This window comes from Tamandua tetradactyla, chromosome 4 (genome assembly GCF_023851605.1).
Source record: "Tamandua tetradactyla isolate mTamTet1 chromosome 4, mTamTet1.pri, whole genome shotgun sequence".
Lineage (NCBI taxonomy): Eukaryota > Metazoa > Chordata > Mammalia > Pilosa > Myrmecophagidae > Tamandua > Tamandua tetradactyla.
The window spans coordinates 241822-256431 of NC_135330.1; the positions used below are offsets into that span (position 1 = coordinate 241822).

The 14610-nt window shown below is 36.2% G+C and overlaps 1 protein-coding gene across 3 annotated transcripts in view; it reads left to right on the plus strand.

Annotated features, from left to right (window-relative positions):
- CHD1L (chromodomain helicase DNA binding protein 1 like) overlaps positions 1 to 14610 on the plus strand; it is a 109226-nt gene that overhangs the window by 37097 nt on the left and 57519 nt on the right. For all 3 annotated transcript variants that reach the window (XR_013173897.1, XM_077155893.1, XM_077155892.1), the window contains exons 3-6: positions 1608 to 1714; positions 2392 to 2506; positions 3864 to 3895; positions 9407 to 9488. Coding sequence is in view for 2 of the 3 variants with exons in the window: in XM_077155893.1 (XP_077012008.1) it covers positions 1608 to 1714; positions 2392 to 2506; positions 3864 to 3895; positions 9407 to 9488 (336 nt within the window). In the remaining variant the exon portion in view is untranslated. The remainder of the gene's footprint in view (positions 1 to 1607; positions 1715 to 2391; positions 2507 to 3863; positions 3896 to 9406; positions 9489 to 14610) is intronic.

The following is a 14610-nucleotide window of genomic DNA, read 5'->3' on the forward strand; positions in this document are numbered from 1 at the left end:
GTACTTATTCCCAGTCTGGGCTGGGAAGCCATGGTAGTTAAAAAATTATTTCTATTATAAAATTTATGTCATTGGGTGGTGCAATGGCGGCTGTCACCCCATAATCACAGCAGTACAATACAACCTGTAGTAGTATCATATGTTTTACATGGCTGAAATTTTAGTGCACATCTAGTTTGTGTTTTATTCTTCACAATCATAATTTTCTATTGGCTGCATAGTATTCTATCAGAATTTAAATTATTTAAGTGTTCTACAAAGGAGAATGGCAAGCCCCACCCCTTCTTTGGTGTTATATAACCTTGATGTGAACATTTTTGGCATATAGTTTTCTCAAAATGTTGGGTAATGTCTTTAGGATAGATTTTCTCAAAAATGGCTCAGTATTATGTTGTGGGGAGTAGGGAACATTCCTCATACTTTTCTTGTTTTTCTCTGTATATCATAACAACCTTTAAAAGCAACTTTTCCAGTTAAAAATGTATATAATCAAATCTTAAAATATGCTATTCATCTTTACCAAAGTATTCATTTAGTTCCCCAACTCAAGCTGAAGAAGCATTATTTATGTTTTCCTCACTAGAATGTATGGTTTGGGAGGGTTGGAAGTTTTGTCTGTTTCGTTCATTGTCGTATCAGTAGAATTTAGAGCACGCCTAGCTGAAAGAAGGTACTCTATAAGTATATGTGTGTGTTAGTTAGATTCAGTTGTCAACTTGGCCAGGTGAGCGTACCTAGTCTTGTTGCTGCGGACATAAGCCAATGATACGTGAACCTCATCTGTTGCCAATTACATCTGCAGTCAGCTAGGAGGCGTGTCTGCTGGAATGAGTGACGTTTGACTTAATTGGCTGGTGCTTAAATGAGAGATTGCAACGTAGCACTGCTAAGCAGCTCGGCATTCCTCATCTCAGCACTTGCAGCTCAGCCCAGGCCTTTGGAGATGCAGAAAGAAGTCACCCCAGGGAAAGTTGTTGGGACCCAGGGGCCTGGAGAGAAGACCAGCAGAGACCATCTTGTGCCTTCCACATAAGAAAGAACCTCAGTGGAAAGTTAGCTGCCTTTCCTCTGAAGAACCAACAAAATAAATCCCCTTTTATTAAAAGCCAATCCGTCTCTGGTGTGTTGCATTCCAGCAGCTAGCAAACTAGAACAATGTGGAAGAAAGGAAAACAGTAGGGGAAGGAAGGAAAACATCATCAGAAGAATCAGGCACGCAGCTGAGTGCCACCATGTGGCATTTCTTGTTTTATGTTTTCAGAGTATTTCTGATCTTGTATATAGTTTATATTGTTTTCATTACTTTTGTGTCTTCCCTAGTTTTTTCTTTACTTAAAAAAAAGCCCAATTACATGAATATTGAGCATCATTTCTTGTTAATAATAGAATTAATTGAGTACCATAAATTGCTTTGGCAATTATATTTTTGAGACTTTCATGATTTTATTCTAGGAATGAATTACTCTTCTAATATGGAAATGAATGGGATATTTCTTTATAAACCAATTCTTATAAAAGAGTCTGTGTTCCCTGCAGGGTGTCAGAACTTTCTGGTTGTTTCTTTTAAAGAAATGTGATTAAAACAGTCTTCTTTTTCTGTGTTCCAGACTATTGCTTTCTTCATTTACTTGGGAGGAAGATTAAGTGATGAAGGACCATTTCTGATTCTTTGTCCCCTGTCTGTTTTGAACAACTGGAAAGAAGAAATTGAGAGGTACAGATTAGATATCACTGAAATTTTAATCTTTCCATTGGTTATTGCCCTATTTTAGAAAAAAGTAATGTTTTGATATTTTAAGATATTTTGTTCTCTAGATGATGTGTAAAATAGGTTAAAGCATCATATTGAGGCAATTAATGAGTTTATTTCTTCCAGAACTTCTGAAATGAGCAATGTAGATAAAGGCTGAGAATCTGTTAGGTGGAGGATTTGATGAGTATTATTGTTACCATTTGGAAATGTGAAAGTCAGTATTCTTAGTAAATTTTGCTGAATTTGAGGAGAATCCATCTTTTTCAGAATGACACAGGAAGTAATCAACATATGGAAAAAATTGTTTTCTTTTAGAATTAGCACAGGACCCTTTTGGATGCTCATCTGACTCTTCCTGCCTGTTCACACAGGGACTTGCCCTGAGGTTGAACTGTTGTTCTGTATAATATTAATCATATTACTCATGTTACATCATTTAGAAGATACTATGACCTTTAAGTTGCTATTTCCTGGACAGTGTATTTGAAGTTCTTGTTACCAGATTCTTAGGACTCTTTCTGATTGCATCATGAGTCTTCACATATGCGGTTTCTCCATGAGATCTCATTTTCCAGATATGCATGTCGTTTTCCATGGCTCTAACATTTGTGTTCATCTACTTATTTTCTTGGATTCAGATTTGCTCCAGGTCTTTCCTACATAACATATGCGGGTAACAAGGAGGAAAGAGCTCAGCTACAGCAAGACCTAACACAGGAGTCGTGTTTTCATGTACTGCTAACTACCTATGAGGTACCCTTTTTGTTTCTTTTCAGCAGGGACTCTTAATCTGAGGCTTTAGAAATTGTAGAACTCCCTGAAATTGGATTTTTAAATTTTTTTGAGTATACACATTTTTCTGAGAAGATAGTCTACTGTCATTAGATTTTCAAAGAGGCGCTGTTGAGGACCATTTTACTTCAAACTAGTTAGAGGGGGAAGGATCAGGGGGAAGGTTTCCCAGAGAGGCATGTGAGCTGTATCTTAGTAGATGAAAATAGTCAGGGAGGCAGGCAAACAGGCAGGGGAAAGGGTTTTCTAGGCTGAGGCCTCATGTCAGTTACTGGAGGCTGATAATGGAGACCACTTAAGTTCCCATATTATTTCTTTTTAAATGTTTTATTTTGAAATACTTTCAAAATTGTAGGACAGTAGCAAAAATAATAACAAAATAGTGAGAGCTCTAGCATACCCCTTACCCAAATACCCAGATCCACCAACTGTTAACATTTGTCACATTTGTGCTCCCTCCCTCTCTCCCTCCCTTCCTTCCTCCCTTCCAATCATTTGTCTATTTTCTAAACATTTGAGAGTAAATTGTATACATTATTCTCCTTGAACATGTAATACTTCCATATACAGTTCCTAAGAACAAGGATATTCACTTATGTAATCACCTTAAGTACAGTTATCAAGTTTAAGAAATTTAACATTGGAATAAAGCTTATAGTCTGTATTTCAATTTTTTAATATGTTGCATGTTGCAATGATGTCCTTTGGGCCTTTTTCTCTTCCATTATGACATGCAGTCTGGGGTTGTATATTGCATTTAATTGTCATTGCCTCTTTAGTCTCTCTTTTCTAAATTGCTTAAGCATATATACAACATAAACTTTCCCATCTCAGTCAGTCCCAAGCATACAGTTCAGTGGAATAATCAAATTCACAAAGTTCTCCTGCTACCACTGCCACCACCTAGTATTAGATCTTTTTCCTCACCCCAAACAGAAAATCTGTGTCTGTTATGTAGTAACTCTTCATTCTCCCTTGGCCCACTCCTGGTAACCTGTACTCTACTTTTTTTTTTTTCTACGAATTTGTTCTAGTCTTGTTTTAATTCCTTATTCTTCAAGCTAAGGCTGTCAGGGTCATTGTAAGCAAGGCCTTCTACTTATTCATTCTTACCCTATGTTCATTTATAAGACAGCACTACTTAGAAATTATGCTCAGACTTTTTTAACTTAGTGAATGAGTAAAACTTAGATAAATCCTGTATTTAGGAGGTGTAATGAGAAATAATATTGGGATAATTATACTAATTATGCTAGTTTACTAATATCAAAGTTATATTAATAGCAGCCTTTGTGATGTGTCTTTCTTATTTTTTCAGATTTGCTTGAAAGATGCGTCATTTCTAAAATCGTGAGTAGGTTGTACTACTTTAGAAACTGCCTTGAGTGAGTCATCAAAGTCATGTTTTTCTTACACATTTTAGTATTTTACCTCAGTCATAGATATGCTACATGGTGGGATTCCAACGTTCTAGTTTCTTGCTCTTTAGCTGTGTGTCCTTGGGTTGTTTAACTAACCTCCATGAACTTAAGAACGTCATCTGTAAAATGAGGAAAATTAATCTTACTTTGAAAGGCTGTTGTAAAGAATAAATGAGATAATGTGTACATGCTGAGTGCAATAAACTCTAGATTCTCTGCAATTACACTAGACACTTTCCCGTACCGGAGATTTTACTATCATAAGAGGTTGTTTTAGTTTGTTACTCTGCCAGAAATGCAATATATCAGAAATGGGTTGGCTTTTATAAAGGAAATTTATTAAATTATAAGTTTATAGTTCTATGGCCATAAAAATGTCCACACTAAGGCATTCAGGGAAAGATACCTTGACTCTAGAAAGGCCAAACTGGGAAGGCAATTGACTGGTATCTGCTGGTCCTTTGGCTTCTGGTTTCAAACAGCTTCCATGGGGATGTTTTCTTTCTGCATCTTCAGACATCTCTTTCTGTGTCAGCTCTGAAGCTTTTTCCAAAATAATTCCCCCTTAAAGAACTCTAGTAAACAACCCACTAGAATTGGGTTACAATTTAACTAACCTCCACGAACTTAACAATATCATCTGTAAAATGAGGAAAATTAAATATCTTAGCTGGGAAGGCTGTTATGAAGAATAAATGAGATAATGTGTACATGTTAAGTGTAATAGATATTAGATTCTCTGCAATTGCACTAGACACTTTCCGGTACTGGGGATTTTACTGTCATAAGAGGATGTCTTATGATGCAATCCACTAGCATTGGTGGAGACACATCTCCATGGAACTCACCTAAACAAAAGGTCCCACTCACAATTAGGTGGGTCACATCTCCATGGAAACAACTTAATCAAAAAGATCCCACCTAACTATATTGAATCAGAATTAAAGAACATGGCTTTTCTGGGGTATACAACAGTTTCAAACTGGCACAGAAATGAACCATTTCAGCGTCTTCCTGGAAATTAATAACACATAAACTAGTAGTGAGTACCATAGAATTAATTTTTAAGAAAGGGAGCTTTCACACCTCATATCAGCTTATAATGTGTGGGAAACTTGATTTAACTGTTGGTACCACTTGGTAACATGAACATGTGGTCATGTCAAGAAAACAGTTGCTGTGTAAATTAAATAGGAACTACAATTTAGATAAGTAAGAAAAGAAAATATATTGACAGCATTTCATTCTCATATGGTTAGGTGGGGTTTCTGCATCCAATATTCAGACATAGTTATTTTGAAAGTGTTTTATGAATATTTAAAATATTTTTTCTCATTCAGATTCTTGTGAATTGTTTTTCTATTATTTTATTTTGAATTACTAAAGGCTCAGTCATAGATTTCATGACTTCCATCCAATATTTTGTTTCATTTAAGTGAGCATATTATCTCATTTAAGATGAAGATATGCCATATCTCTTTTTCCTTTTATTATTAATAGTCAATTTAATATTTGTTGAAGGTGTCTTACCTGGAAAGGCACTATTCTGGGAGCTGTCAGCAATACCAGGAATGTAAATAATAGAACTAACCTGAGAGGACATGAACTCTAGTGAGAGGGATAAAAAGTATACACATATCTACAGTACAAGACAATGTATGGAAAGTCTCAGAAGATCAGAAAATTGGGGCATAAGTTGGTACTTTACATAAGTTAGCACCTTCAAATCTTCAGAACACCATATTAGGCAGGTTTTATTATCCATTTTACAGATGAGGAAATTAAATGATTAGGTAATCTGAACAAGGCTATATTACTGGGAGATAGCAAAGCAGGCATTTATGATCAAACCTAGCACTCAATGTTATGGACCCTCTTTTTTTTTAATTTATTTTATTTATTAAACATACCAATATACAAACACAAACATTCCTACCATATGATCATTCCATTCTACATATAAAATCAATAATTCACAATATCGTCACATAGTTGTATATTCATCATTGTGATCATTTCTTAGAACATTTGCATCAATTCAGAAAAAGAAATAAAAAGAAAACAGAAAAAAATTCAGACATACCACACCTCTTACCCCTCCCTTTCATTGATCATTAGCATTTCAATCTACTAAATTTATTTTAACATTTGTTCCCCCTATTATTTATTTATTTTTAATCTATATGTTTTACTCATCTGTCCATAAGGTAGATAAAAGAAGCATCAGAGACAAGGTTTTCACAATCACACAGTCACATTGCAAAAGCTATATCATTATACAGTTATCTTCAAGAAACATGGCTACTGGAACACAGCTCTACATTTTCAGGCAGTTCCCTCCAGCCTCTCTGTTACACCTTAACTAAAAAGGTGATATCTATTTAATGCAACCTCCAGGATAACTTCTCGACTCTGTTTGGACTCTCTCAGCCATTGACACTTTATTTTGTCTCAATTCTCTCTTCCCCCTTTTGGTAGAGAAGGTTTTCTCTATCCCTTGGTGCTGAGATGGACCCTCTTTTTAAGAGAACTTCTAAAAAAATCTAGATCTGCTGGACTTTCACATTATTTAACATACATATAATTTGTTTTTTAATCAGATAATCGGTCTTGGATACATTCTAGGTCGATTTAAGAACCTAAGTCAGAAAAGGACATTTATAATGTGGACTCAGAGTATGAATTCCAAAAACATAGATGTATTCTTTAAATGTATTTGACAAGGTTATGTGTTTTTACTGTATTGGACACTCTGAGAACAGCAGGGAAGGTTAATTATATCTGTTTCCTTAGAGGTTTGTTATGTAACATTAAGATTGTGCATGTTAACAATATGAAAAAATAGACTTGTAACATCTTTGAGTTAAGAGGATTCAGAGTTACCTCATGCCTGCTGTCTCTTCAGTGGTTGACTTCTCTCCACCTTATCCTTTCCAGAGAGTGTCCTTTAGTGCAACTTTTGATGAAGGGTAGATTGTGTGAGTCAGGGTTATCTCGGGAAACAGAACCAACTGGAAATATCTGTAAATATGAGATTTTATAAAAGTGTCTCATATAACTATGGGAATGCACAAGTCCAAATTCCAGAAGGCAGGCTACAGGCTGACACCTTCGATGAAAGTCTTTATGAATACCCCAGAAGAGACTGGCTGGCTGTAGTGGGGAAAGAGAGTTCTGACTTCTTCTTCAGCTGATTAGATTAAGAATCACTAATTGCAGAAGGCACTCCCTTGGACAACTGCAGGTGTAATAAGCCATGGGTGCAATCAACATGATGATGATTAATAAACCAGACTTCTGATTTATTAACCGGCCATGAAATGTCCTTGCAATAACTGTTAGGCCACTGCTTGCTTGACGAGAGCACAGGGCACTATCATCTGGCCGAGATAACATATGAACCCAACAGTAACGTAGACCTACTAGCTTTCACTGAGTCAAAATTCACCTCCCTATGTGACCTGTTTTATTGAGCAAGCATTTATTGAATGCCTGCATTAACTGAATGTGTATAAAAGCCTAAATATCTAGAGAAATATCTTCATAGATGAATAGTACTTCATCTGTTCAGAATGTTAATCCTGGGTCAGGCGCTGTACTACAGCCACTTTCACACCTAATCTCATATTCACTGTCTAAATTCAGCTGTGTCCTAAATCCTTGTAATCCTTAAATGTATTCCTTGATCATGCTACCCAGCAGGAATGATCCCAACTCCTGCACTCTCTTTGGATCCCTTGTTCTTCCTCCATCTGTACTACTATCAGCAGGTGAACAGTACCAGGTATCTGTTTGTATCCTATCGTTTGGGATCTTCTCCTTAGCCTCACAGGAAGAGAGCTTTCTCTTTATAATGCTAATGTCTGATTAAGATCTTTCTCTAATTTTTGGGAGATTTTTATTTCCATACCCATTGTCCTTTATAATAGGTTGTTTTACATGTATGCACATTAAGTTTTTTAAGTATAAAAATAGTGTAATGGGATTGTAGAATGTTTTGCAAAATAAAAGGTTAAAATCTTCTGACTCCCACATTATTGTTGTTTGTATGTTTTTTACATTTATAAAAATAAGGATATACAATTTTTATATCTTGTTTAGTTATCATATAGGCCTGTTTTCATTGAAGCACAATTGTATTTATCATTTAAAATGCTATATAATATTTCATCACCTGTTATTGGACATTTAGGCTTTTTCATTTTTTTGTTGTTTTAAAAATGTAACTTGGACCATATTTATATATACTTCTTTTCCCATATTTTTAGTTGTTTCTTAGTAATAGCTTCCCAGTAGTGATAGTCAAAGGATATAATGCTTTTATGACTGAAATCTCTTGACCACTCTGTGAAAAAGTGCTCTGAGAATAGCCGTCAATGACCTCCATATTAACAAATCCGATGGATGTGTATTCCTGGATGGCTCTGCAACATTTGATCTTATCACCACTTCCCCTCTTAAAATTCTACTCATTTAGCTTCTGTTACAACATTGTGTCTTGATTTTTCTTCTGGATTTGAATGTCGGCTCTATCTCATACTAGCTTGACTTTGGCCAAATCACCTAACTTTTCTTAGCTTTATTTTCCTCATTGATAAAGTGACCTTGTATTAATTAGTTAGGATTCTCTAGAGAAACAGAATCAACAAGAAACACTCGCAAATATAAAATTTATAAAAGCTTCTCACGTAACCTTGGGAATGCAGAGTCCAAAAATCCACAGGGCAGGCTGTGAAGCCAACGATTCTGATGGAGGATCTGGACAAACTCCACAGGAGAGGCTCGCTGGCCAAAGCAGGAAGTAAGAGCCTGTCTCTTCTGAATCCTCCTTAAAAGGCTTCCAGTGATTAGATTAAACATCACTCATTGCACAAGACACTCCCCTTGGCTGATTACAAATGGAATCAGCTGTGGCTGCAGCTGATGTGATCATGATTTAATTCTATGAGATGTCCTTATCTCAACACACAGGCCGGCACTTGCCCAACCAGATAAACAGGTTGGCTTAGTTGACACATGAACCTGGCCATGACCACTTGGCCGAGTTGACACATGAACCTGACCATGACAGATACTACTCAGTATTGCTTGGTGTATTAAGTAATATATATACTGCCCCAGACATATTGTATGGAACATAGTAAGTAATCATAATTGTTCCCTTTTTCTTTTTGCCCCTGACTCCTTCCTTCCTGTCTGCCTTCATTGAAAGTGTTTTTCCATCTTGGAAAAAAATATTCCTTTAATTTTAGTACTTTATCCGAATATTACATTTGATACATAACACATCCTCAGATAAGAAGGTAATTTTAATATGTTTATAATAGAATGGGCTTTAATTAGTCTTTCCAACCATTGTCATGGTTTTGTAATAAGACTTTAGGTTGTGAGATACTTGTTTGAGTTACACAAAATTGAAAGTTGGAATTTTCTCTCGCAGATTCTCCTGGAGTGTGCTTGTTGTGGATGAAGCTCACAGGTTGAAAAACCAAAGCTCCCTGTTGCATAAGACGCTTTCAGAGGTAAACCCATAGGGTGGTCTTAGTTTTTTTTAACTTTTTTTTGTTGTATACTATGTTATACAGAGCAAAGAAATGAAGAAGCAGTCATTTTCAAAGCACTCTTCAGCAAGTGGTTATAGGACAGATCCCAGAGGTTCTATCATACACTCCTCTCATATTTTTCCTTCCAGCTGCTCTAGAGTATAGGAGGCTAGACGGCTTAAATGCTTTTTTATCATCACAATTGACTTTTTTCCTTCTTTTTTTCTGAAAAATAACATATATACAAAAAAGTCATAAATTTCAAAGCACAGCACCACAATTAGTTGTAGAACATATTTCAGACTTTGATATGGGTTACAGATTCACAATTTTAGGTTTTTACTTCTAGCTGCTCTAAAATACTGGAAACTAAAAGAGATATAAAATTAATGATTCAGCATTCATATTCATTTGTTAAGTCCTATCTTCTGTGTGTAATTCCACCATCACCTTTGGTCTTTCCATACCTCTCTTTAAGGGTGTTTGGGCTATGGTGATTCTAAATTTTTGATATTGGAAGGGTCTGTCACTAATATAAGATAGGGAGATGGAACTATCTGATGTTCTGGAGAGGCTGGGCTAGGTTTCAGGACTTACCAGGACCAGGGACCCATCTGGAGGTTGTCAGTTTCTGGAAAGTTACTCTAGTGCCTGGAACCCTTGCGGAATCTTATATATTGCCCTAGGTGTTCTTTAGGGTTGGCTGGAATGGTCCTGGTTGGGTTGTCAGGTTATGATAGGTAGCAAGGTCTACCTGAAGCTTGCGTAAGAGCAGCCTCCAGAGTAGCCTCTTGATTCTATTTCAACTCTCTTTGCCACTGATACTTTATTAATTACAGTTCTTACCCTCCTTTTGGTGAGGATGTAGTTGTTGATCCCATGGTACCAGGTCTGGATTCATCCCTGGGAGTCCTCTCCCACATCACCAGGGAGACTTTCACCCCTGGATGTCATGTTCCAGGTTGGAGGGAGGGTAATGATTTCACTTGAAGAGTTGGGCTTAGAGAGACTGAGGCCACATCTGAGAAGAAACTGAGGTCCTCCAGAAGTAGCTCTTAGGCATGCCTGTAGGTAGGCTAAGCTTCTCCGCTACCTACATAAGCTTCACGAGAGTAAGCCTCATGATCGAGGAAATGGCCTATTGATTTGGATATCCCTAAAGTTTGACACACTATCAGGGAATTCCCTGATAGTGAAGTTTAATAGTTCCATAGTCTTTCTCCCTTCCCTCAGGGGACTTTGTCAATAGTTTTTGATTATCTAGTTAATATACTCTAGGATGCTTCCAGGCATTATAATAATCTATACAGGATTAAAGGACCTCTTTCTTATGTTGTGCTTATCCTGTTTTCTTATAAGCATTTTCTAAAGGTGACCATACCATTGTTCTTTTTTTGTTTCTGGCTTATTTTGTCCTACCAAATGTCCCACATGTTCATTCACATCGTTGTATGCCTCATCGCATTGTTCCTTTTTGTAGCAGCACAACCTTCCTTCATAAGTATACACCATCATTAGCCAATCTACTTCTCCATCGGTGCATCTTTCAGCTACCTGCAATTATCGGGCATCATATAGAAGGCCCAAAGTCCACAGTCCATCAACTGGACTCAATTTTAGATAATTTCATTGTTTCCCAAGAGATAGAAAACCAATACACGTACCCTTGCCAAATAGGAAATGTAAACCTCCTCTTAACTCTTGTCCCTCATCCCATTATTTACACTGCTGTTGCTGATGGTTTACTTTTGAACATAGCTCATAGCATGCAATAGCAGTTTTCCTCCTGTACCCTGGACTTAAATACTCTTTATACGAGAATCATATCTTTGAAGTAATTCTTATGAGAAATCATAAATCATTCATATTTCTAGTGTGAATCAGTGGGAAATGTAGGTCTATACAACCCCTTTCAATCTTGTTCATCTTCCATATGGTAATATTACTTCTAGACCCACTAGAGAATCACTTTCACTCCTATCTATTTCCTTACATTGAAATTCAACCTCATTAGCTAACGATTCACCCATCTCTAGCTTCTGTGTATCTTTATGTTCCCTATATTCTGTATTATAAGTCTCTGATTATACCTTTATGCTGGTCATAAAAGTGGAACCATACAGTATATATCCTTTTGTGTATGGCTAATTTTGCTCAGCATTATGTTCTCAAGGCTCATTCATCTTGTCATTTGCTTCAGGACATCATTTTGTTTTACTGCTGCATTATATTCCATCATATATACACCACATTTTGTTGATCCACTTGTCTGTTGATGGGCATTTGGTTTGTTTCCATCTTTTCATGATTGTGAATAATGCTGCTATGAACATCAGTGTGCAAATATCTGTATGCGTTGTTGCTTTCAGCTCTTCTGTGTATATACCAAGTAGTGCTGTTGCTGGGTCATAAGGCAACTTGAAACTTAGTTTCTTAAGGAACTGCCGAACAGTCTTCCATAGTGGCTGTACCATTATATATTCCCACCAGCAGTGTGTAAGTGTCTCAGTTTCTCTACATCCCCTCCAACATTTATAGTTTTCTATTTGTTTAATAGCAGCCATTCTTATAGGTGTGAAGTGGTATCTCATTGTAGTATTGATCTGTAGTTCCCTTATAGCCAGTGAAAATGAGCATCTCTTCATGTGCTTTTGAGCCATCCATGTTTGCTCTTTAGAGAAATGCCTATTCATATCTTTAGCCCATTTTATAATTGGATTGTTTGTTCTTTTGTTGTTGAGTTGTATGATTTCTTTGTATATACAGGGAATAAAACCTTTGTCAAATATGTGATTTCCAAATATTTTCTCCCATTGAAGTTGGCTGCCTCTTCACCTTTTTGTCAAAGTCTTCTGAGGTGAAGAAACATTTGAGTTTGAGGAGTGACCATTTATCTATTGTTTGTTTTGTTGCTTGTGCTTTGAGTGTAAAGTTTAGGAAGCTACCTCCTATTACTAGGTCTTGAAGATGTTTCCCTACATTTTCTTCTAGAAGTTTTATAGTGCTAATTCTTATATTTAGGTGTTTGAGCCACTTTGAGTTGATTTGTGTGTAGGGTGTAAGATAGGGGTCCTCTTTCATTCTCTTGGCTATTGATATCCAATTCTTCCATGCCCAATTATTGAAAAGACTATTTTGTTCCAGTTCAGAGAATTTGGGGGCCTTGTCAAAAATCAGTTGATCATAGATTTGGTGGTCTGTTTCTGCACTCTTGATTCGATTTCATTGGTCAGTGCTTCTGTTTTTGTGCCAGTACCATGCTGTTTTGACCACTGTGGCTTTATAATAGGTTTTAAAGTCCAGGAATGTTAATCTTCCCACTTTGTTCTTCTTTTTTAGGATGTTTTTAGGTATTTGGGATTTCTTTACTTTCCAGATGAATTTATACTTAGCTTTTCCAAATCTTCAAAGTAGGTTGTTGGAATTTTCATTGGTATGGTGTTGAATCTGTAGATTAATTTTGGGAGAAGCCTTCCTATCCATGAGCAGGGAATGTCTTTCCACCTATTTAGATCTCCTTTGATTTCTTTTAGCAGTGTTATGTAGTGTTCTGTGTACAAATCCTTTACACCCCTAGTTAAGTTCATTCCTAAGTATTTGATTATTTTTAGTTGCTATTTTGAATGGGATTTTTTCCTTAACTGATTCCTCAGCTAGTTCATTGTTTGTGTGTAGAAATGTTACTGATTTTTGCACATTAATTTTATATCCCACCACCTTGCTGAATTTGTTTATTAGCTCAAGTAACTTTGCTGTAGATTTGTCAGAATCTTCCAAGTATACTATCATGTCATCTGCAAATAACAAGAGTTTTACTTCTTCCTTTCCAATCTGGATGCCTTTTATTTCTTTGTCCTGGCTGATTGCTCTAGAACTTCTAGCACAATGTTGAATAATAGTGGTGACAGTGGGCATCCTTGTCTTGTACTTGGTCTTAGGGGGGAAGGCTTTCAGTCTCTCTCCATTGAGTATCATACTGGCTATCGGTTTTTATATATTCCCTTTATCATATTGAGGTAGTTACCTTTGATTCCTATCTTTTAGAGTGTTTTTATCAGAAAAGGATGCTGAATTTTATCGAATGCTTTTTGAGCATCAGTCGAGATGATCATGTGATTTTTTTCCTTTTGATTTGTTAATGTACTGTATTACATTAATTGATAGTCTTATGTTGAACCATCCTTGCATTCCTGTGGGATAAATTCCCACTTGGTCATGTGTGTAATTCTTTTAATGTGCTGTTGGAACCAATTTGCTAATATTTAATTGAGAATTTTTGCATCTGTGTTCATAGGGGAGATTGGCTTGTAGTTTTCCTTTCTTACAGCATCTTTACCAGGTCTTTGTGTTAAAATAATATTAGCTTCATAAAATGAGTTGGGTAGCGTTCCTTTTTCCTCAATTTTTTGGAAAAGTTTGAGCAGGATTGGTGTTAGTTCTTTCTGGAACATTTGGTAAAATTCTGCTGTGAAGCCATTTGGCCCTGGTTTTCTTTGTAGGAAGATTTTTGATGACTCATTGAATCTCTTTACTTGTGATTGGTTTGTTGAGATCTTCTATTTCTTCCTGTGTCAGTGTAGCTTGTTTGTGCATCTCCAGAAATTTGTCGATCTCATCTAAGTTGTCCAGTTTGTTGAAATAATTGTTCATAGTATCCTCTTGTGATTTCTTTTATTTCTTCAGACTCTGTGGTAACACATTCCTTCTCAATTCTGATTTTGTTTATTTGCATCCTCTTTTTTTCTTTGTCAGTCCTGTGAGAGGCCCATCAATTTTATTGATTTTCTCAAAGAACCAACTTTTGATTTTATTGATTCTTTCTATTGTTCTTTTGTTCTCCCATTCAATTATCTCTGTTTAATCTTTGTTATCTCTCTTCTCCTATTTGCTTTGGGGTTAGTTTGCTGTTCTGTTTCAAGTTCCTCTAGGTTTGCTGTTAAGTCCTCAATTTTTGCTCTTTCTTGTTTTTTAATATAGGCATTTAGGGGGCGGTAAATTTCCCTCTCAGCACAGCCTTTGCCGCATCCTATAAGTTCTGATAAGTTGTATTCTCATTTTCATTCATCTCCATATAGCTACTGATTTCTCTAACAATTTCTTC